At 38.7% G+C, this 20,631-nt stretch overlaps 3 protein-coding genes across 3 annotated transcripts in view; 2 read left to right on the top strand and 1 right to left on the bottom strand.

Annotated features, from left to right (window-relative positions):
* The window catches only part of LOC118742038, a 53,642-nt gene extending 49,414 nt beyond the window's left edge, over positions 1–4,228 (top strand). The window contains exon 4 of the mRNA XM_036474006.1: positions 4,044–4,228. Within this exon, the coding sequence (XP_036329899.1) occupies positions 4,044–4,228 (185 nt within the window). The remainder of the gene's footprint in view (positions 1–4,043) is intronic.
* Positions 4,229–11,264: 7,036 nt separating this feature from the next.
* On the top strand, positions 11,265–12,246 carry LOC118742037. The gene is made up of 2 exons (XM_036474005.1): positions 11,265–11,310; positions 11,418–12,246. Exons 1-2 carry the CDS (start codon positions 11,265–11,267, stop codon positions 12,065–12,067), a joined length of 696 nt encoding a protein of 231 aa, XP_036329898.1. The 3' UTR covers positions 12,068–12,246.
* Positions 12,247–14,427: 2,181 nt separating this feature from the next.
* On the bottom strand, positions 14,428–19,665 carry LOC118742036. The gene is made up of 2 exons (XM_036474004.1): positions 16,006–19,665; positions 14,428–14,898 (listed from the first exon to the last, which is right to left on the bottom strand). Exons 1-2 carry the CDS (start codon positions 19,663–19,665, stop codon positions 14,428–14,430), a joined length of 4,131 nt encoding a protein of 1,376 aa, XP_036329897.1.
* Positions 19,666–20,631: the final 966 nt, after the last annotated feature.

Genomic DNA, 20,631 nt, shown 5'->3' with positions numbered 1-20,631 from the left:
CATTCCGCAGGGTGAGCGTCCGAGCCCAGTTCCGGCCAACAAAAAAAATAAAACTGTAGGTCCCTTCCCTTTGTGCGACAACATCAAGGCGCATGCCACAATCGGAGGAGTAGCTGGGCCAAACACTAACATATGTCGATGGTCCTCTGCAATAACGGCGCAATTCAAAATTTCAGGTTTAGAAAAATACATAATTTGAAAGCTTACAGTATGACTGCATATAATCCGGAATAATTACGTTCCAAGACATATTATTGCTAAATTACGAAACAAAAAATCTTTAATTGGCTCTACTGAAATATATGAAATTTTTAGTTGTGTCGATATGTAAGCGTCTTTCTATTATTATTAGTAATCATCAACACAATTTCAAATTACATAAACCCAGTCACAGCCCTTTTTTGTATTCAACGCTTCCAGAAATCACATAATACATAAAATAAATAAAAGCTGTTTTGATTAATATTACATAAACTGGAAACTGTTAAAAATAAGTGCGCTTGAGTACATAGATTAGAACCCATTTAGTTCCTAAAATGTCTGTTTGCAACACATAACAATAAAAATGCACATCAAATAGCTAAGAATGATGAAGGAAATCGATTCAGACATGCCTGTTTAACTGGCCGTGCGTTCTCAAAACAAACACATGTTAATTAAGGGACTATTCAAGTATTATGTAACCACTGGGACGCGGGGGTCTTGGTTTGCTTATTTTTAATGACAAGGGGCAACATTTCTTCAAATAAGTAAAATATTAATTACATACGCACAAATTTTGCCTGCAATTTCGATCACAATTGAACACTGCACTTCACTGTCGTTTCGAATTTTCGAAAGCGTTTTTTAAGCTATTTATGGGCTTAACACTTCTTGTGGGCACTTGATATTGTAAAAAAAATATGCGAAATTCGATCCCTAACTACATTTTTTTGTAAAGAACACCCGTTTGCTTTAAATTTTAAAAATACAATTATTTTTTTATTTTGTATACATCTGTCATTTGTTACAAATGAAGAAAAGTCCAAGAGTTGCCAAGTATAAATATCTTTATATCTATTTATTAAAATAATAATTTACAATAATAATTTATTTAATTAATACTTTATTAAAATACAAATTTGAAGTGCAAATACATTTGTAAAACTGTTTATCACAAAATGTTATTAATTGTTTGCAAGCATACTATAGTTTTCATGCATTTTGAGAATAAATAATCTAATATGTGTACATATATATCGTCGTTTAAAGTACAAAACCGCGTATCGTCATTCTGCAAAACCGTGTGACTGACATTGGCTGCCAAAAATTGGATTTGCTCACAAAAGCTCTTGGCTCAATTCTTATCCATTCGTCCTGAAATATACTAGCCAGAAATACGTTTGCTTTATAAAAAAGATAACCATTTTGAAATATGGGTGACTTTACTCTATAGAAAATAATTTATGCAATTACGGGGTTTTGCAATTTCTTGATACGCGGTTTTGTACTTTAAACGACGATATGTATAGCATGTACTTACGGCGGCCGCCGTAGCATAGTGATTACATGTGCGTACTTCCACTCCATAGGACCATGGTTAAATACCTGGTCAGATCATAACCCAAAATAGCAGTCGTCCTTCGGCACGCAATGGCAAACCTTCGAGTATATTTCTGCCTTGAAAACTCTTCTTATAAAATCAGAACTCATGCCTCAAGTTTGAGCAGAAGTTCGGCCAAACACTTAGAAAAATATTTTAGCACCAAATATTTATTTGTTTACTTATTTTGAGGGAGATGGCAATCTTCTGGTTTCACATTTTGAGTACAAAAATTTCAACCCTGATACAACAAATAGTATTAGTACTGAATGATATTGACAGATTGCATTCCCATAAACGTCCAATCATACATGAATGAGTTCTCTTTTTGCATTCACAATCTCTATGTGAATGGGTGTCAACCATTCCATAACACACTACATATTTTGTGTTTACAATTTGCAACCAATCTCAAGAGTGGTTGTTAAATTTTTTAAATCAAACAATCACATTTTTGAAACGAAAAAAATGAGAATGCACACTCAATTGATTCAATCATTACACAGCTCTGAGTGTGCATGTGCGTGAGCCGACTTGCCATTTAGTTAAATTAGTATTTGTTTCGTTGTAAGCATTATTGCAAACTTCTTCAAGATCATTGCGCATTACGTTCGCTTTCACTAACAGTTTTGCTACCGAAATACACTCAGCAACTCTCTGTAGCGCGCCAACAACAACACATACATACTTTGACTCAGTCGCATTGCAAAAGTTTGCTTTTCTAGCAATTTAAATGCTTTGCGCGTGCACTGATTGCATTTGGGTTAAACTTCTACCGCTACATAGTTGATATCTCCCTGCAGGAAATGTATCTAATTATAATTTAACTTAAAGTTGATTAGGAAGTAACTAAAGGTCACTTTTATCTGTATATTTTATTTGAGAAAAGCTAAATATGATTCAAATAGTCAAGGTGTGATTAACTTGTAACTAGCTAATTTGGACATAAAATATCAATAAAAAAATAAATGCTTTCAATTTTTTTTTAGTAATTTATTAACTTACCTTATTTAAAATTACTTATTTGTAGGTAGGTCCCAAATTCGAATCCCGTCAGACATATCTTCAAAATGAAAATACAATATTTCGATCTTCAATTTATTTGTCCTGAATTCGGAAAAGCATTTGTGAAATGCAGAAACAAAGTGTGTTCAAAATAAAATTTTCATGAGAATATTTCAATAAAAATTTTTTTTAAAGAAAACAAACCGCCGATTACGTCTGCATGACTTCTGCATTACTTTTCAACTAATTTCTGGTTAGATTTTTGTAGTTAACTAAAAGTTATATATTTAATCGAACTCCCACAAATAAGCTAACTACAAGTGGTTTATTTTTTATCAGTTGATAATTTCTTCTGCAGGGGTGGCACTACCGTTACTACATCTACGACAGAGATGCACCAAATTCGTAAAATAATTTAGTGTTTTTGTGCATTACGAAGCGAGAGTTTGAGAATGTTTGCACATAAAATTTCAATTTTGGTAAGATATCAGTGCAAATCGTTTACGCTAACTATTTACTAAATTATTCGTAAAGTTAGTGCTGCGACAGTGTAAAATTTTATTTATGTTTTTTAGTTACGAAGGGAAGTAGTGATAAAGTTTTTATTTAATGGCTTGTAATGAGAAAAATGGTTGAAGTTTGAAAATTCTCAAAGAAGTGTACTGAAGCGAATCAATGCTTCGAGAAGCAAACAAATTTACTAAGAAAGAAAGTTGCAACAATTTTTATTTTTTGCAATTTCAATTTTTAATTTTTTATTATTATTTGTTTTTTTTTTAATTTCACATGGCAGGGTTTGATTTAGAAGAAAAAAATCAGAAAAGTGTTTGACACTTTCGATAGCAGAAGCAACAACAAAATACACGCAAATGTGGTATTTGCTCTAATGCTACTACCTGTTTTATATGCCTTGGTACCTACATAATCTATTGACAGTTTTTTGAAATTTTCTGGACTGTTTGGAACTTGGGATCTGATACTTTTCTGAATTGTATGAACTTTTTGTGACTTTCGGGATCTATTTTTAGGGATTTCGGGATCAATTGAACAGAGTGGAGTCCAAAAACTGCCAATAGTCATAATAACTCCGCAAAGTCCAAAAAAAAATCCGAAAATCCGGTGAAATCTGAAAACCGGGAAAAAAATTTAGAAAAAAACGAGATAATTTCGAAAGGTCTCGAAACAACCAAAAAATAATAAAACCCAGTTAATTCTATAATTTAAATTAAAAATAATTGAAAAAATTGCGTTTACTATTCTATCATTAAATGCCACAAAATATGAAGAGTCAGTATCTCTTTATCTCGAAATCATAGCGGTTAAAATTTTGAAATTATATGGAAATCAATTTATTTAATAAATATTTTCGTAATCGCAATTTAATTTAATTTTAAAATCCAAAAAATCCCTTATTTTGAATTCTTTCTTACATTCGTGCCCTCATATTTTTTTACAGAAAATCGCGCTGGTCCCTCAAATCTCGGCAATGTCATCAGTCAAATACTGCTATGCAAACAAATAACGTCCGACTTCAATCAAGAGGAATTATGCAGCATTACAAAGGATTCACAGGACATAGCGGTGCTATTGTCCGAGATGCAAGAATATATGCCACAACATGACACATATCTGGGTGAGTAATTGCAGCAATATGAAAGAGAAGTAGAAAGCGAATACGAAGAATGGGGGAAAAATAACACGCTAACACAAAAGAGCAATTATAACTAGTAGTAGCTGGTATAACAAGCGTTTGGGGAATTTCGCAAAGTGCAGCTGTACGAATGGGGAAATGTTAATATGTACATAAGTGTGTATGCATGTATGTGTGTAAAGTATTATGCGTTAAGGTAGATACGATTGGACAGTCTGCAGGAAGAATGCAACACTGAAGAGGAATTACTCACACTTGATGGAATAGCAATAACGATAGCAGCAGCTGTGGCGGTGTATTTCCGTGTGTGCGATGTTTTATAGATATTTATTCATACATATATACACATATATTTATACGTATTCAGAGTCATGCATCCAACTAAGTGTTAATGCTATAATATCTGCTGCAGCGCTTCTGAACGATTGAAATTTTAGTTATCTACTCAGAATTGAATAAGTTTATGCACATACATACATATATATTAGGACGGGTCGGAATTTTTATATTCATTTAATCTTTTTGTAATAGTGAAAAGATTTTGTTTTATAAGGCCAATTACAAGCCTATAAAATATTATCGTTTTATTTGAAGCGCAAGAGCCCGCGCATGGACCACCAAGTGTAACAAAGCACACTAGTCAGATAATGCGAATCCTTGTTACGAATTCAAGGTTTAGGAAAACGTGTTTATATTAGAGAATTAAACCAGAAACCCTCTTAAAGTTACCTTATTTCAACAAACCTAGAGATTGTTCTATTCATTATTTCGCTGGTCTACAGACGAAAGAAGGCAAGAACAGTATTAATATTTCTAAGGTGTGTTTAAGGCGCTAATTTCGATATACCCTCAGCTTTGTCAAATTGGCTCGAGTTTGCGAATTATTGCGAATTTCGGAACATTTTCGTAAACCTATATTTTCCGTCACCGTAGGAAGAACCTGCTTATGCAAATAAATATGCAAGCTCCGAAATGAAACAAAAAAGGAAATAATGGTTGGATATACTTATGTCTTCGCATACTATGTAAAAATATATTTTTTTTGTGATCAAAACAGGTATTTTTGTAAAAAAAAATTAAAATTAATATGATGGAATTCCATCATGACGCTATTATAATCATTTTGACTCAATAGCTATAATTCTGACCTTTAGTTTGACAGAGGTATGACGGAAAAGTTAGACACATCCATAGTTTTCTTTAACGAAATTCTTTCTATAATATTAAAAATAACATAAAAATATTAGCAAGATAATACGGGAGCGCTAGCTAGGGAGTTGCAGTGAAGCTCGAAACCATTAATTACTATCCAATTTCAGATTCCTTAAAAAAATATCCGGGATTTTTCAAGGGTCCATCACCTTTACATATCATGCGTTTTACTAAGTTTTATCTCAGTGTCTCCTCTTTGTGCTACTGTGGTGACTTAACAAATAACTTTGCGCAATTTTTTATGATAGATTAAATTAAATGAATTAAATAATGTATTAAAACTGGAGGTGACTCCACTTATTCATACTTAGTGAATCTACATACATATGTAAGTACTCGAATTCACTATCAAACAATACTGTATCCAGGATGAGTCGCATTGACGTCATTAACTATGCTTTTGAGTACTATCTAAATCGGGGTTTAACTTTGCATTTTTACCCTGTCGGGAAACGCACTAGTTCCGAACTGGTTTAGCACTAGAGAATTTAGAACCATGACAAGTTCACGTTAATTCTCTTTTGCATGCTAGCAACTGGTGAATTTAACATTGCCATGTCCTAGGAAGTGTCAATTGCCCTCCACTGCATTCCTTTTTCGATAGTTCCGCACTAGTTCAAAGCTCTATAGTTCTGAACCAGTTCTAAAATCGACAGACGAGAAAAGTGTGATGACTTTTTCAATCTTTTTGTTTTTTCTATGCATGCGATTTTAAATAATTTTCACAGAAATGTGTTTTCAATTTGAAAGTAAATTTGTGTTCGTAAGAAATTTCCGTTTACATACCTTTGGCTGTAGCTGCGTTTGCAGAGGTGCTTGCTGTTATCGGTTTGATTGCAGAAGGCCCCAAAATTTTAAAATGTTAACACAGTTTGTTGTGTTTTGTATTACCAAACTGTGAAACAGAATCTGCGAAGTGTAGAAAATGAAAGCGTATTTGAACGAAAAAGCTGCCAAACACCTATCTATAGTTCCGAACCAGTTCTAAATTCGTCACCTTGTATATAGATTTCTAATGAAAAACGTAAGCCAAAATAGTTATTTAAAAGTACCAAGTTTCGTTGAATTTGGCCTGGTGCGGATCTAGTTACTATCGGATGGTTCGTTTTTGCCGATAAAGATCCAGAAATTTGATTCACTAGTTCGCTGTATCCCTGCAGGGTACTCATGCAAATGTGTATTAGGGGGATTTGACTATTGTTTTCCATACCGGTCATGATTTTTCGAGTACCGGCTAAACCGAAATTTTACAATCGAATAAACCGGGTTTTCTAAACATTCAAAATATTTATTTATTTGCTTCAAAGTATCGTGAGCCTAAAGAAGTAACTCGGGATTTTCGATTTCGGTAGGTGTCGTTTTTCTCCGATGGTGGATCTCAAGGGGCGAGAGTTGACGAAGGCGTTGACTGATTCTCGATGAGTGACCTGTATATAATAGACTATGTATATTTGCATAATCGGTCTCGTACAGCGGATGTTGTGATCGCATTACTGTCTTAAGTCCAGTTTTTCCCAACAAAGCACAGTTGTTTTAAATCCCTAGTCTTATTAAGATCAGTGAAGCCCATTCATTTTGAAATTTTTCAATAATTTCTTTTTTCTGTTTTACTTGCAATCCACAATACTTGGAACTTATGTATATTTTGCTTTATTTATATCTAAATTAAAGCCATACCTCTTTTTAGTAGTCATATGGTAATTATGATCATAGTTTCTGATTAATAGTAGTTGTCCTTATATAAAAGTATATGTCAAATAAAAGCAATTTATACGGTTTTTCCCAATATGAAAACAGAGAACCGGTTTTTTTCCAACTTTCATTTTTCGAGTAAGTCAACAACCGGTTTTCGAAAAAGGCGAATATTCGAACACCCTAGTGTACATGCTTGACCGCGTCTCATGCAAACTGCTGACATTGATGGATGCGGTTAATTGGGAAAATTATTTTAACAAGTTGGATACCATAACATTTATCAAAGTAATCAGCAACGGTTTAGTGAACCTCGAAAGAGGTCATAGTTTATTGATTTTGTGTAGAAATATTTATCTATGCATACACACATATATATGTGCTATTCAATTAAAGTAGGTTAAGTTCGGATAGACTCTTTTGCTTTTAGTGCAACATTTCACAGGATTTCCAAACCATTTTTTAACGTTTAACTAGCCACAGGTGTAGTTCAAGATGCCCTTTTAATAGAAGCTTAATAAAAATATAAAAATTTGCAAGGAAAACTGCAAATTCATTAATTCATAGTCAAACTTTTAAAGCCATTTAAGCTACTTTAATTGAACGGCACAGATATGTATGTGCGTACATAATGGAAATTTATACTGCAAAAACTACAAATTATAATTGCATTTTATCGCCATAATTAAATCTGTTTAGTTCCGCGACCTAAATATATTGCACCACCCTAATCCGCGTTTTGTCACTTGATGTAAGAGCACACAAACACATACATAAGTTACGGCTGTCTTTCCAGCCTCTAACAATAAGCCCCACTGTACGGTAACTTATTGGAGGGGAAACTTAACGAAAGTTACTGAACTCGCACGGGGGCGCGTATCGGGAATAACGCTCCGGTGCAGGTGATAACGAATGGAAATAAAAACCAAAGCGAAATATTTGTTTTTTAATATTTGTTTAATATAAAATATTCAGTCAGAGTTAAATAAATATTGGTATAAATGACAATGTTGTTACCTTAGTGACAGTGGCCTGGTAGCTGCTGGTCTGCTCGCGTTGATCTTCTAAACCGAAGTGAAGTTAAGGATTTGCGGGATTTTAAATCGGACCGCCGGACAACAACCGATATTAAGGGGAAACTTAACGATAGGTTATTATCCGGCGGGAAACATCAGTTAACGGCGCGAGTTAATAATAATACGTGTGCACATGTATGTGTGTGTACATGTGCACATATGCCAACATTAGGGCGGGTCGAAAAAATATAGAAATATTTAGGGCGAAGGCCTAAACATACCGGCCCCCTTGCGGCAAGCAACATCCAAAATTTATGCAGCAACTACCAGATCAACTATTAACATGTCCAAACAAAATATTATAAAAATTCATAAAAAATATGTTTCTCTGGTTTCGTTGGAGAGGAGCCAGATTCCTCGTTCGTCGTCCCGCATCGTTTCACTTGCATTCTCCTCGAATCTAAGTTGCTGCTTGAGGGAAAGAGATGTAAAATATAAGAGTAAAGATACGTGGACATTTTCAAGTGCACTTTTATTAAGAAGAAAGATTCATAAAAATAAACTTCAAAAAATTCATATGTAGAAATTCATTCAATCAGAACAGTTATAAATATAAATGTATCGTTTATGTTTATGCTCTGGTAACGCCAGAGAGTACCCATCCGAAGATGGTGCTCTGAGCTAGCAGAGGCCCAAAGGAAGTTGGAAGTATACCCGGCAGGATTACGTCGGCGTAAACGTAATGCCAAGGACTAGGCGAATGGGAGTCGAACTGTAGAAGTGTGGGTCGGCCAACCGAATGTGCTGGTATGCTGTGGCGACGGCAGGATCTACGTTGCTGGCTGGCGATACGCGGTGGTAGTTCCTTTTAACCGTCGCGTGGGTCGCAATACGTTTATTGTCGCCGTGCTTTCCTCGAAGGCATAAGACGCAACCCGTTTGATTTCCGACCCGTGTCTGTTCCAGCCTCAACTCCCGAGCTAGGTCCGCTGAGATTATCGTGGTGGCGCAGCAACTATCGATGAGAGCGCGGACTAGATGAAGGCGCCCCATCGCCTCGACTTTTACCACTGCTGTCGGCGCAATAGCAATCATAGGGCTCAATGTTGGACCCGCGATAGCATGTTGTCCCAGGAGCCCGTTGCGGAACATGTTGGATGTGGCTACCTGGCGGAACCTAGGAGCAAGCCTATTGTCGTTCTGTCGACACAGGCGGAAAGGCCTAGTTTCCACTCCGCGCCGTCGCTGAATTCTGCGTGGTGATCCAAGACGCCGTGTGTGCGCGCGGTCTTCTAAGTTGTCGCGTTCATGTTGGAGCAGGGGTCGAAAAGACCTGGTTTCCGATCCCCCATTCATGGCCGGGCGAAGAGGCCTAGTCTCCGCTCCGGACCCACATAAGTCGCTCTGTTCATTTTCTGGACGAAGAGGCCTAGTCTCCGTTCCAGAGTCAGAGGCGCAAATGGAAATCGCACAATCAGCGTTTTCTTCTTCCTCTACTTGAACGCTCCACGGCTTGCTGGTTTCATTCTCTGACCTCCATGAGTCTCTAAGTTCATCGATATGGAGGGTAGAATGGTGCTTCTCGTTGCATTGACGGCATCTCGCCTCGCTACTACAATTGTCGGTTTTGTGGTCCATAGAAAGACAGTTGCCGCAGAAGTGTCCTAGCAGCGCCTCCCGTAGCCTCTCTTCTGGTGTCTTGGCACGATAAATTGGGCACAGACGAATTGGGTGTTTCCCTTCACACAATCGGCACGCCAAACCAAAACGTTGAGGGTTCTGTATGGCCTTCTGTTTTAGTGTGCTGAAGCGACCCATTTTTTCCTGAAATATGTCCTGCTTTAATTTTGTTTTTCAACTTGTTCGCAGTTGATTACCTTTTTTTATTGTTGGGTGGCGAGTGAATAAGATAGGAATTATTTAAGCATTTGTCATAAAAAAATCGTTTGTTAATTGCAACAAGATTGGTCAGTCTGAACGTGGCATTATTTTCTATCAATTGCCCTTCTCCAACTAACGCGTGTAAATATGGCTTAATCCAAGTTTGCTACCCACGAAAATGACAAGTGGATCGCAAACATGTCATACACTCCATTGTGCAGGGATGCATGGGCAGGGTAAAATTTTATCACACCGAAAATTGTAAATTGCATTTATGGTGTTTGGAAGTGCCAATATTAAGTGCTCTTATGAAAAAGATCCTTTCCGTTAATGACTTGATCTACTAATATTCGTAATTAGCAATTCAACTTCATTGCATGGAGTTGTCGACAACGTATTAATCTACACTCGGAGAGTTTTTTAGCCATTCTCGCAACCCTACAACTAGCCTGCCACCCCACCAAAAAGTACGGATGCCACTGTAGGTGATACTCGGCTAAAAACAGGGTAGCTCATATGCAGCAGAATTCATAAGTTGAATTTCAAATTTTATTACAAAATGTCTTATTTCCTTTTGAATTTTAGATAAAAATATGAGAAATAACTACAAAAAGTTAGTGCATTGATATTTCCTCATGACACTGCCTCTTTGAGTGTGTAAAATGTATTTATGTTAGCAAAGCTAACGATTAAGAATGATTGATCGAATGGTGCGATGGTATGCATCAACATATGTTTTTTTCCATTTGTGGAACGTATGTATATGGGAATTTATACAACCGTACTAGGACGTCACTACGTTCTGATATGGGTTTAGTACGTTTTAGAAAAGTGTTTAATCTACTCCTCTAGTTCGTTTTATTAAAAAATCTACTCTATAATAAAGTTTTGATTCATGTCAATATTTAGGTATGAATGACGATGATCTTACTGAAAATGAGTCACTACATTGACAATATTTAAATATTCTGTCTATATATGTATGTATAAATAAATTAAAATTGAAAAGAGCTGATTACTGTTTAAGTTAAGTTTATTACTTGGATCATTATGTGAAATATTCCAATTTTGTGATATTGCGAATGTGAAAAATGATGAAACCCGGCTACTACGAAAATTGGTTTTTACTCCAATTGTTAGAGTGGTGCGTACTAAATAATTTCGGAAGTCCAAGCCCTGTTTCACAAATGACATTGAAGAAAAACTCATTCACTTCATTGGAAGAATGGGAAGGAAATTGCATTCATGCACGAGGGATTACGCAATAGCAGGTAAGGTTGTAAAAAAATAGTAAATCTAACTTGTAATTTTACTAAATATTTTTTTTTACAGGTACAGGCCGATGATTTTGTTTCTAGCAACATTTGCGAAAAGTGAGTGAGCGAAAGCCAGAACGAAGTCATACCCTACAATGATTGCCTCTACAAGAATCACTATCTGTACAAGTACATCGCGTTGCTGGACATCGACGAGGTCATCATGCCGAAGGGCAACTTTGTGCTCTGGTCGGAGCTGATGGAGAAGGTGGTTCCCGAGTCGCTGCAAATCAAACCGGAGGGCTACAACAGCTACAATTTTCGGAACGTCTACCTCCTCGATGACCAACAGCACGAGCATGGCTGGCACAAGGACATACCCATGGCTGGCATGCATATGCTGCAGCACGTGCACCGCGCCAAAAACTACACCAAGCCCAACCAGTACGTCAAATGTTTCCATGTCCCAGAGCGCGTGCTCACGCTGCACAATCACTTTCCGCTCGCCTGCCTCGGTGGTGTCTGCAAATCCTACCCGGTAAATACGACCGATGCGCAGCTGCAGCACTATCGCGCCGATTGCGTGAATACGTTGAAGAAAAGCTGTGAGGAGTACCGCGAGAACTCGGTCGAAGACAAGACGATCTGGAAGTACAAGGACGAGCTGATACGACGCACTTTCCGCACGCTCGACACGCTGGGCTTCTTTAAGCGGCCGCTCGGCTACAGCAACGGCGGCATTGGCTCGACGACGCATGCCAGTGAGCGGTGATTTCTGGGCAGTTGGTGGGCGGGCGACAGCAATAGCTGGTTGGAAGGCGGCGGTAGTGGTAGTGGCGCGGGCTATGCGGCAGATTATTACGAGCGCGAGCGCTGGCGAGAGACGGCAGTGGGCAGCAATGAGTTTTCCTGATAATTCTGAGCGGAATTTTGAAGCGAACGACAGGTAAACTATGAATGACATGAACTCGTTTACTATTTTTTTTCGTGTTCGTGAGCGTGCTTGAACAAGCTTTTAGCGCAAAAGCCTCCCGCAACTGCGCGAGCGAGCGAAACTCCACTACGAAAACGATTTTCCCCTCAACTAGTTTCAAGGCATCAGCCTCTAAACCCTCGACCTACAAAGCAGCCTATTATAAAATAATAAAAAGAAATAAAATCTATAGGGCTGTTCAGGATGTTGTGCAAATGGTCTTGAATTTGCATTTGCAAATTTTATGCCTGTCACCAAGGCAACCGTTTGCATTCTATTGTTGTGAATTTACAAATACCTAAATATGCAAATGCCAGATCCTGAACAGCCTTCTGAAGACAATGCATTGCTATTTTAGAGCAAAGCGTTGGGTATTTTTTTTTTTTTGTGAGATTTAAACGCTAAGAACTCATGTTCATATATTTGGTAATGAGTATGCGAAAAGTGTTGGCAGCATTTATTCGATTTCCATACGTTTTGGTTAAGTATAGATGAGAAGCAAAAAACTCTTCAAACGCATTTAGATTGTATTGAAATAAAATCAGATATTGATGCCATTGAAGCGGAAGAATTCCCAGGACCTAATTTAAAACACTCCCATTGAGTCCAAAAGTATTGAGTTGTGCGAGCCGGAAATCTGCATGCCCGTGTTACACCCTACTGTGTTCGCAGATGGGCTAGAATCTGAAGCAACTTCCTCGGACGAAGATGTTCCTCTAACCGAATTAATGACATCCGAAACTAAAGCCTATAAAAGCACTAAAAGAAATCCAAAAAAGATTGGAAAAAGACGAAATTGCGAGTAGAATAAACGTGACGACTGCTATTCTCTTTGAGTCGTCTTTAAATGCCGAACAAAAAGTAATTAGGTAGAAAAACCGAAGTACCCATGGTTACCAGCACCTGCCAAATACGTTGCCAAATATATTTGGTCTAAAAATATTAGATTGAATTTTTCTACATTTCTATGAATACACCGTGCTAAGTTTAAATATATTGAGAAGGCTGGCAACAGTGTGTCAAGCAAAAATTTTATAAATCAATTTCTTGTGTATGCAATTAGTGTTTCACGTTTGATATAAGCTTACTTGTAAATACAGTGTACATATACATATGAGCACACAAAATCGGAACAGCGGCGGCGGTCGCAACCAAAAGAAGTCAAATTCTGGCAGCGGTGGGGGCGGAGGTGGTGATTCTGCTTTACAGACGTCAAATAAAAAAACAGATGTCTCTAAGACAGAAAAAGAAAAATCTCACCCAAAGCCAACTGCTGAACAATTGCGCATTGCCCAGATCACCAATAGTAATACATCAGAGGATCCGCAAATGCGCGAAAAAGACACCACTTAAAGATTTCAAAGAATTGAAGAAGCATTTTCGTTTGAAACACAATTGTGAGGGATGTGTTCCTTGTTGCAATAATCGATATCGGACACGAGCATTATACACTATTTTCGAAATTGCGTTTTTCACGGATTTTGGTAGGATGCATTAAAATACACCTTCAATAAAAATTTCATGGTGTGAGTACCAGTCGGGTTTGCGGGTCCCCATTCCAGCTGATGTTTCTTTTCGGGGCAGTATCCTGGTCTTCTTTTGGATTCCCTCATCATCCTTGTCGGAAATTTCGTTGGTCTGGTAACCAAGTTTTTATGTTTTGTTTTTTATGTTTTTAACCTTTTTTTTTATAACTAATTGATTTGTGTTTTTTTGTATAAAGGGTTCCGAAAAGAAACAAATAATGTGGATACCTCGACCACCGCGGGAAGTTATTCTACAATTTTTCCTCCATCTAACCGCAGTGGACCCTGAATTATGTGAGTTTTTCAAATATTATAATGACTGCTAATTTTTACTTGAAAAAAAATTTTACCTTTTAAACTTCGGGTGGGGTATTTGCTTCAACTGCAATTTTAATTGTGAATTCAGATCTGAGGTTGGTCGTTTTTGTGTAACCAGATCAACCCGGGGTAACCCGAGTAAGAACCATCACCATAAATACAAAAAAAAACAGAAAAGATACTCCTTTTTTATAAAATTATGGCAAGTTAGGGATTTTTTTTTATGGCAAGTTAGGGGTGGAATCCCTCCGATTACCTGGAAGTGGAATGCTGTGGTAAAAGGAAGTGGAATAAGCTATAGGTGAAGAAGGCAATTTATAGGGTGATTGTTGGCTCCGAGTTTCCATCGCTGTATGGTGGGAGTAGAACCAATTTCACTAGTGGTATGGTAACTTGACCTTTCTCCGTCAGGATGTCCACTACGCGCACTCTGCCATCGGTACCGGGGTGTAAGTTGACAACTCGCCCCAACCTCCATTCAGTTGGGGGTAGATTGTCTTCCCTGATAACTACAAGATCACCTGTTTTCATATTCTCCTTGGGGTGCTTCCATTTAATTCGCTTTTGTAGTTCGGCTAGGTACTCCACTTTCCATCGCCTGCAAAACGTCTGATGCAGTGCTTTTAGTTTTTGCCATCGATTGACGATGGAGGCAGGGTTCTCATTCACATCAGGTTCTGGCGGAGCCATAAGATGTCCACCCGTGAGAAAATGGCCTGGAGTAAGCGGCTCCAGGTCATTTGGCTCATTTGAAGAGGGACTCAGTGGTCGCGAATTAAGGCACGCCTAAATCCGGCACAAAAGCGTACTGAGCTCTTCAAAGGTGTATTTGTGAGCGGATGCCACCTTTTTAAAGTGGATTTTAAAGCTTTTTACACCTGCTTCCCACAGTCCTCCCATGTGAGGGGCTGCAGCGGGTATAAAATGCCACGTAAGTATTTGGTGGTTATATTTTGAAATCGTTTTGTCTCGCGCGTCAGACAAAAAGGCTTTGAATTCAGATCGTAAAGATCGCGAAGCGCCGAGAAAATTTGTACCATTGTCGGAATAGATATTCTTCGGGCATCCTCTTCTAGCCACGAACCGAGCAAAAGCTGCTAGAAAGGATGGGGTACTAAGGTCACTGGTGGCTTCTAAATGAATCGCTTTAGTGGTGAAACAAACAAATAGGCAAACATAGCCTTTGGAAATTCGACAACCTCTACCACGGTAACTTTTAATTTCAAAAGGTCCCGTGAAGTCTACTCCCGTATTCGTGAACGCGCGCGTAAATGTTGTGCGTTCCTGAGGAAGAGTTCCCATAATTTGCGTCTGAGATCGTTTCTTGTAGATGGTACAAATTTTACAATTGTGGATGGTAGACCTAATCATGTTTTTTACCCTGGGAATCCAGTACTGGGTACGGATAAGACGTAACATGAGCTGATTTTCTCCGTGTAAGGAGACTTGGTGAATCATCAGGACGATAAGACGGGACAATCTGCAGTTATACGGAATAATGATTGGATGGCGCTCATTATAATCTAAGTCCTGGGATGCTCCGAGGCGACCTCCAGCCCTGATGATGTCGTGCTTGTCGACGAACGGATTAAGCGGAAGGATTTCGCTCTTTGCATCGATGGGTTTTCTAGTTTTCAAATTCCTATATTCTTCACCGTAGTGTTGCTTCTGGTTGATTTTTATCAAGAGATGTGTCGTCGTCTTAATTTCTTCTGATGAAATTAAACAAGAAGTTTCCTGAAATGAAGCTTTTGTTTTCGGGTGAGTTCTTCGGTAGAATCTCATGACGTATGATAACACTCTCAAAGCTCTCGGTAGATCTGAAAATCGGTCAAGAATATCGATATTGTTTTCTTTTGTTGATGCATAAGCGTGCGCTCTTTTTTCTTCAACTTCTGTGTGATAGGTAATTTCTTGAGCGGGCCACTTAGAGTTGTCTTCTTGCAACCAAGAAGGTCCCTGCCACCACAAAAAATTGGTCACCAACTCTGACGCAGGCAATCCTCTGCTAGCCAAGTCGGCTGGATTAGAAGCCGAGTCTACATGTAACCAGTCCTTGTTACCGACCTTTTCTACTATTTTCGTAATTCGGTGTGCGACGAAAGTTGACCAAGAACAAGGCGGCTTCCGTATCCATGCGAGTACGATGGTCGAATCTGTCCAAAGATATGTTTTAACTTGCCCTAGGTTGAGGTTGTTGATTACGGATTCTATGATTTCCGCGAGCAGTACGGCTCCGCAAAGCTCTAGTCGTGGTAGCGATATTGTTTTGACAGGAGCTACTTTGGTTTTTGCCAAAAGAAGATTGACCAAAACTTTGTCATCTCTTTTGACGCGCATGTATGCAGTAGCTGCATATGCTTTTTCCGATGCGTCGCAGAAACCATGTATCTCGATGTCATCTCCTGGTGCGAAGTGTACCCATCGAGGTATTCTAATATTGTCTATTTCATGGTAATGTTTGGTGAAATTCTGCCATCGTTCCATAGTAGTAGAAGACACAGTCTCATCCCAGTCTGTGCCTTCTAGCCAAATACTTTGCATAATTATTTTGGCCACGACGACTATTGGAGCAAGCCATCCTAGCGGATCAAATAGCTTGGCGATAGCTGATAGTATCGCCCTTTTTGTAAGTGTCTCGCGATCCTCCAATGGTCTTGCCATGAAATAGAATAGATCGGTATGGGCATTCCATCTTATGCCAAGAGCCTTAACCGTGCTGGTGTCTTCGAATGCCAAAAAGTCTTCACTGAGTAAATCCGTTTTTGGGATGTCCTTTAGAATTTCCGCACAGTTTGAGGTCCATTTCCTCAGCGGAAAACCGGCTGACCGTAGTACTTCAGAGATTTCATCTCTTGCTTTTACGGTAGAATCGATGCTATGTCCTCCAGCTAGCACGTCATCCACATACATGCATTTCCGTAGTATGTTAGATGCTATTGGGGAAGAGCTTTCTACATCGTCAGCCAGTTGTAGAAGTGTCCTTATCGCGAGGTAAGGAGCACAATTAATCCCGAAAGTGACAGTCTTTAATTCGTATAGACTTACAGGTTCGTTCGGGTTTGTACGGAAAACTATCCGCTGATATTTGGTATGGTTGCTATCCACCCAAACTTGCCGATACATCTTCTCGATGTCACTATTAAAAACGTATCTGTATAACCTCCAGCGGAGTATAAGGATCGGAAGATCTGCTTGGAGAACTGGACCTGGGAGAAGTACATCGTTCAGACTTGTGCCATTAGCCGTTGGACTTGAGGCATTAAAGACGACTCGAACTTTGGTGGAGGTACTTTCTGCCTTTATAACAGCGTGGTGAGGTAGAAAGTAGTTATCGGAAGAGTCTGCTGAAATACTATCATTTATTCTGGACATATGTCCTAGTGATTCATATTCAGCTAGTACCCTATTATACTCTTTTTGTAGGACGGTATCCTTTGCAAGCCGTGTCTCATTCCGGAAGAACTGAGAGCATGCTTTTTTGAGAGAAGGGCCTAGGCAGATGTTTGCGGGAAATTCCTGCCTAAATGGTAGCGAGACTACGTATTTTCCGTCTTCTCGTCTACGAGTTGTCTTCCGATAAAGTTCATCACAGTATTGGTCGTCTTCGTTCAAGCTTTTGTTTTTTGGTATGTCTTCGAGTTCCCAGAATGCAGTAAGTTGTTTGTTCAAGGCAACTTCGCTGTGATACGAAACTATATTGTTGGTTGGATTGGGTGCATCTGTGCATCCGGTTAATATCCAACCGAACACTGTTTCTTGGGCGAGAAGTGTACTGAGTACATTTTTCTTCAAGCCGCATAAAATAATTTGGGGATAAATGTCTCCGCCAAGTACGAGGTCTACTTCTTCATTCACGTAGAACCGTTTATCAGCTAGAACAAGACCTGGAAATGCCTGCATAGTCATAGCGCTGATATGACAGGATGGTAGATTTCCGGTTAGTCTTGTTAGGACGAGCACTGTTGCATGCAGGCTGAACAGTGGATCAACAGGGGATCGAAGTTCTATGCTGCATGCCTCTTTGACCTGCGCAGAGGTTGCATTCGTAATGCCCGAGACTTGGGCATGCATCCTCTTAGCTGGCAGGTTGATTCTGCGTTTGAGTCGTTCTGTTATGAACGAACACTCAGAACCAGAGTCAATAAGTGCTCGAGCAGAAAAATCTGTGCCATTGAGACGTATATTTACGCGAGCTGTTCCTAAGAGCACACCTGAATTTGTGTTAGCATAACAAGACTTAACGTCTTTGCTTTTATTGTTACGTGTCTTATTATTAAAGCTGCGCTTTGCTTGAGCCTGTTGAGAGGAAGATGCGGTGTTATTGGCAGGTTCCGGCGGCGTTCGAGCCGCTGTTGCCTTTGGCACATTTGTCTGAATGTGCAGGAGCGAGTGATGTCGCGAGTGGCACGTGCTGCAATTATAGGGGCTTGTGCACCTCGTCACGGTATGTGCAGCACTCAGACAATTCAGGCAACTGTTGTTGCTCTTTAAGTAATTAAACCTCTCATCAGGCGTAAGCTTCAAAAATTTGGAACAGCGTCGTAGTTTGTGCTCATTCGTTTGGCACATTGCACAAGTGAACTTGGTCACGCTTGCTTGGAATGCACCAAGTCTTTTGGTATGGGCTTCTGAAGGGTTTTTGGTGTTTTGCGGCTTTGGCGCCTTAACCGCTTTTGTACCCTTTAAGCCCGTCAGGGTTTCCAGGGTTTGAAACCTGTTAGATAGGAACTTGTCCATATCTTCCCACTTCGGTAAATCGCCTGTGTGGTCTATGGTTTGCTCCCATAGAGCCAAAGTGCTGTCAGGCAGTTTAGTCGAGCAAAGATATATAACAATTGCGTCCCAATTCGAAATGTCAATTTGATGACTCTTGGGGGATGACAAACAATTGTTGATATCACGCTGCAATCTTTTAATAGAGCTACCACATTCACTCTCCACTGAATTTAAATTGAACAATATTTTTAGTTGTGTGTTCACGAGAATACGCTTATTTTCGTATCGCTCACACAAATTTTCCCATGCTGTTGCGAAACCTTCATTAGTTATTAGGCACTTACTCACAATGTCTTTGGCTTCTCCTTTGGTTTTTTGGTTGAGGTAATATAGCTTCTCAACCGGAGTAAGCTCCTGATTTGAGATGTAGATGGCCGTGAACATGTCTCGAAATGTTGGCCAAGACAGATAATCGCCTTTGAAAACATCTGTATCACACGGTGGAAGGTGAATATTGTGTTTTCGCATAGGCTTCTGTTCTACATCTCTTTCTTCTTTTGATAGTTTCTCAGACTGAGCAGCCAAAGACGACATGCAGTTTACATAACTAGCAAACGCGCCTCTATTAATTTTTCTGTATGTCCTCTTATCTTCTTGTGAAAATTCGTCAGAGGTATTGAGGGCATCGTAGGCTAGCTTTGTTTTCTCCCACAGAGCTTTGAGTTCTTCTTGCTGAATAGCAAGGACATGCTTATTTTGCTCTGACATTGACGAAGCAAGGAAGTCGGACTCGAACTCTGTGACTTCTTCTGCTAAGCACATAAATGAATCCATTTTTGGGATAGAGAAACTAGTTGCCTTTTATATGGAGTTTTTAAGCAAGATGCAGAAAATCGATTGAATTTGGACTCTTTTCAAAGATTCGATAATTTAAGCCAAATATTCACCGTATTGAGATACCAACCTCAGATATCTTATTTGATCTGGTCTTGTTGGCTAATCTTCAAATGAGAAAGGAAATCAAAAATGCCAACTAACCAAAAAAAACTGCCAACTCTTGTGTTCAAACGCCAAAGAAGGAGAAAATGTATCCACAATTCAAAAAAGAAAGTCACGCTGATTTGTTTGTATATGTACATAAAAATTTATGCTCAGAACTTTATTTTAATATGATTTTTCTAACCAGGTGCGTGATACATATATCTAAATGCGTGCGTGTATGTTAAAACTCGCCACCCAACCGTGCAAAACAAAAAAATATACGTGGGTATGTGTCTGTGTTTCTAGACCCGTAACAAATATACTTATATATATATATATATATGTGTAAATCAAAAAAACTAACAGATTGAAAACAAAAACAATCAAATAAAGTGACTTTGTGAAATAACGCAAGTGATTGATTTCAATTAAAGGGCTAATTAAAAGCAAATTACAGCATTGAGGTTATGTATCCTCCAAACAATGGCAAGTGGTTCGCGAAAAAATATTTGTGCAACACAAGTATATTTAGGTCAAACTAATATGGCACAGTGAATTTATTGTAGTGAAAATAAACGAAGCACGGAAATCAAATGCATGTTCGGCAATTAAATTTAAATTAATGAGACAATTTTCACAGTCACGTGTGTGTGTGTGTGCACTTTCAACCAATGCTAGCTATTGTCCCTCGCGGACGGACAAACTCAGCTCGGTGAATTTTTGAACGCACTCAGAAAGTTTGCTGTTTTCACAAAGTCACCCGCGTAATGTCTTTGTCACTCGAGTATATATGTAGATATATATTAATTTAATTTGACG

Source organism: Rhagoletis pomonella, unplaced genomic scaffold (assembly GCF_013731165.1).
Source record: "Rhagoletis pomonella isolate Grant_MI unplaced genomic scaffold, Rhpom_1.0 Rhpom_scaffold_00006, whole genome shotgun sequence".
Classification (NCBI taxonomy): domain Eukaryota; kingdom Metazoa; phylum Arthropoda; class Insecta; order Diptera; family Tephritidae; genus Rhagoletis; species Rhagoletis pomonella.
The sequence above is the reverse complement of the archived record's forward strand: the minus strand, read 5'-3'. Positions and strand labels throughout refer to the sequence as shown.